Raw genomic sequence first — 3,612 nt, forward strand, 5'->3', positions numbered from 1 at the left:
ACCTCCCTGGCTAGGCAGAAAGCCTCTCTTAGCAAGAGCTTACATCCGAAATAGGAATCATCTCGACCACCCCAAGCAGAGACTTTGGTATAAAGCACATACCCCCCAAAATAAAATAGTGACTCTGAATCCAAAGCCATTTTAAACAAGACCCTCTTCCTATTTGGGACCGGTGGGTGGGTGGAGTAGGGCAAGAAAAGAGATGAGGAAAGAAAGGCAAAGGCAGGACACTGGCCAGTTATTTCATTTCCACAAAACCAGTCACGTTCTGTTATCACAGCTGACAGCTAGGGCTTCCAACCAACTTTGATCCAACTATTGAAAATCCAAACCGGCAAACTCAGCCTTAACTATTTGCAATACAATAGCACACCTACTGTGTGTCAGTTTACCCAAATTCACATGCAATCCTTAATGTCAGACATTTTAACGGCTTGTTTGTAAACATATAAAAGAGGGATCCCGATCATTGCATTAATTTATTTATCTATGCCAAATGTTTATTAGTGAAATAGTCCTGAAGATATAATTCTACATATGGCGCTTTGATTTCACATAATATTTAAGAAAAATGACAAAACACATAGAATTAGACATATAATTCAAAGACCACGGTACAACCTTTATCTTTTTTTTTTTACTTAAGCAAACAAAAAATAATGTCAAATGACATGAAAAGTGGCAAGTCTTCTGACAATAAATAATAAATTACTTTATAATTTTTGCGATGCAAGAGCAAACAAAAAAAAAAGTTTCCTTTTTTCCTTTTTATTTCCAGAGAGAGAGAGAGAAAACAGTCATTTTTAACCAATAACTATACACATCTTTGGGGAAAAAGTTCGTGGACAGACACAAGTCAAACACAATCCCGAGACGCTTGTGGCAAAATAGAGGTAACCTTGTTGCAATGCTTTATAAGTTGGTTTTTAAATTTGAATTCAAAAACCTTTAAAGTCGCTTCAGACTTCTTGATAGAGGATGGATCTCAAAAAAAAAAAAAAAAAAAAAGGAGGGGGCGCAAACGTGAAAAAGAAAACCAGCTACAGGACATGCTAAGAGACCCAGGATTTCAATTAACCCCTTGTTAAAGTCAACTAAAAACATTGCAAACCAACGCAGCTCCACCTTCCTGAAAGGACTCTGAGCCAAGGAGGCCAGTCTCTCTTCCTGCTCTTGCTGGAGCTCCTTTTTGGCAAGGCAATGACCAATATAGAAACAGCACCATTCAGATTAGGATGGACTAGAAAATTTTCTATTTCTGCTTTTCTTTAGATGCGCAGTGAAATGAAAATGCTTTTTTTGAGATCCTTGAATATAAATCCTCTACGTTTTAAAAACGTCTTTTTTTTTTTTTTTTTTCAGTACTCCTAAGGTCTTTGAATAGCATAGGTTGGGTTTGGGGTTTTGTTTGTTTTAATTCTAGTAAAATCCCATGATTGTCTTCACAGTGTTGCTACCATATCACCTTGTCATTAAAACAGACTTCGTGCATTTCATGGAGCATTCAATTCTTGATTCAGTTTTCATTGACTGGGTCGTTAAATACTTTTGTTTCGGAGTTCAACATTATAATTTCCCACTTTCTCCAACAGGGAAAAAAAAAATACATCTGAATGAATGTTCCTCATGCCTCAATTGGACTGGCTACCATGCTGTTAGGTGTTCCTGGGAGTTGAGAGGACATCGATGCTACTTCACTGCCAGTGGAATTAGAGCCTGGTCCTCCTTCTGAAAAATTGACCTGCATAAAAGGTTGAGAAATGAATAAAGGATGCTGAAATAGAATCCGAACAAAGATTATAAACTTGCCCTACTGTGTATATATGTACAAATGTTTGTGTAGATCGACAGGGGTAGATAAAGGCATCCACAAATATAATTGAATTTTAACAAGTTTTTAAAAAGTCTAGGAGGGGAATAACTTGAAGGATTTCTTTCCTCTCGCTTTCCTATCTTCCAAAAGATGTCTGTTTCAACTCAAACTGAATTCCCAACATTATGTTGCATTTAATTATTTAAGAACAAATGTGTTTGCCACTGTAAGATGGCATCACAACTCTACCATGCATGCTCAAAATAAAATTATCCTGCTGGCTACATGTAGCCCTGGGAGCAGGTGACTTTTCAGTCTCCAGGCACTGAAGCCTCTCTCTTTGAGTAGGAAAATCCATAACGCAAGCTCAGATGATGAGACTCAGAGAAGGTGCCAAAGAACAATGATTAACTCCTCAGAGGGCTCACAGCACTGGCTTGCTTTCTTCTCAGTCCTGCTGCCTCTCATCCCCTCTCTCTCTCTTTAAACAGGCTCTTCCTTCCAAGAAGAGCCCCAGATATTACAACATCACCACATTATAAATACCTGGCTGCTTCTTTTAACCAAAAGCACTGCACTGCTGTTGTAAACCTCCCATTCCAACACCCATACCTCTCCCTCATCGGCCCCTCTGCAGCTCTCATCTGACACTAAACTTTCAGAAGGTGCCAACACGAGGCTCTCCTGAACCCTCCCTCACTTTCCCTCTAGTTTCAGGTTTTGCTCAAATAACTCATCAGAGTCATGACTTTAACATCAGTCTTTTTCATAGTTGTACTTTATTAAACTATTAAACTTTCCCATTGTGAAGTCAAGGGACTGCTCCAATTTGCCTAAGCCTCTAGACTGGCCCACTTACAGACAGGAGCCTGGGGCCAAGCCCTTTTAACCAGTTGCCTCTGGCCAATTACCTAACTGTTGACACTGAGAAAGCAAATGTCCTCCAGGTAAATGTGAAGGTAAAAAGCTAACCTCAACTAAGGCTTTATTTCCAAGGCAAGAAGCAGATTTTAGATTAGAGCTTCACATTTTATAAAACAGGATGCTATATGGCAGATCACTCTTTAAGAAAATCATCCGTGTACTTGTATATTATGAAGGACACACATTATTATTATTATTTACCTGAATGTCATAAACTTTTTGTAGCCAAAAGGCTAAACTTATTCTTCTATGACAGTATAAAACATGTTAATGGACTGTGTGACATGTGAAATCAAACACTTAAAACTGTTTAAATGGTCCTACATTATACAGTAAGATATTCCCAGAAAGATACAGTGACAAAAAGGTATCAATCATCTTTTTGAATATACTAATCTCTATCAATATATTTCAAAATTGCACCCAGACGGGTCCCTACTGCTTACTGAAAACAACACTGACTATGTATCACAACAGTGATTACATATTAGTCACCTTGATTTGGGTTTTTCTATCCCATTCTCTAGATGCTGACTGAGGAAGGAGTAAACTTACTGTAATAATTTCTGATCCACATACCAAGTCCCTGCCAACTCCAAAAGTCTAAGAGGTATGCTTTTACAACCTTGCATACAGGCACCTTGAAGCTAATCTTCCATGGCAGTTCTGATGGATAGAAAACTCAACCTATATGATCAAATTATAGTCTCATTTTAAAAAACACAATTCTCCCCAGTGTTTTGTTTTCCCTGCATTTGCCTCCATTCTTTTCACCAGCACATTTCCTTGGTCTCTACCCAACCCTGGGGCCAGAAAGGCACACACACCCCCCCCCCCCTCCACACACCCGGAATCTTTCAGTGTGTGACAGTTAA

The 3,612-nt window shown here is 38.7% G+C and overlaps 1 protein-coding gene across 1 annotated transcript in view; it reads right to left on the reverse strand.

The window, feature by feature from the left end:
- Positions 1 to 460: 460 nt before the first annotated feature.
- ISL1 (ISL LIM homeobox 1) overlaps positions 461 to 3,612 on the reverse strand; it is a 12,111-nt gene continuing 8,959 nt past the window's right edge. The window contains exon 6 of the mRNA XM_006149028.2: positions 461 to 1,741. Coding sequence (XP_006149090.1) covers positions 1,625 to 1,741 — 117 coding nt within the window. The 3' untranslated portion in view covers positions 461 to 1,624. The remainder of the gene's footprint in view (positions 1,742 to 3,612) is intronic.

Source organism: Tupaia chinensis, unplaced genomic scaffold (assembly GCF_000334495.1).
Source record: "Tupaia chinensis unplaced genomic scaffold, TupChi_1.0 Scaffold000251_1, whole genome shotgun sequence".
NCBI lineage: Eukaryota > Metazoa > Chordata > Mammalia > Scandentia > Tupaiidae > Tupaia > Tupaia belangeri.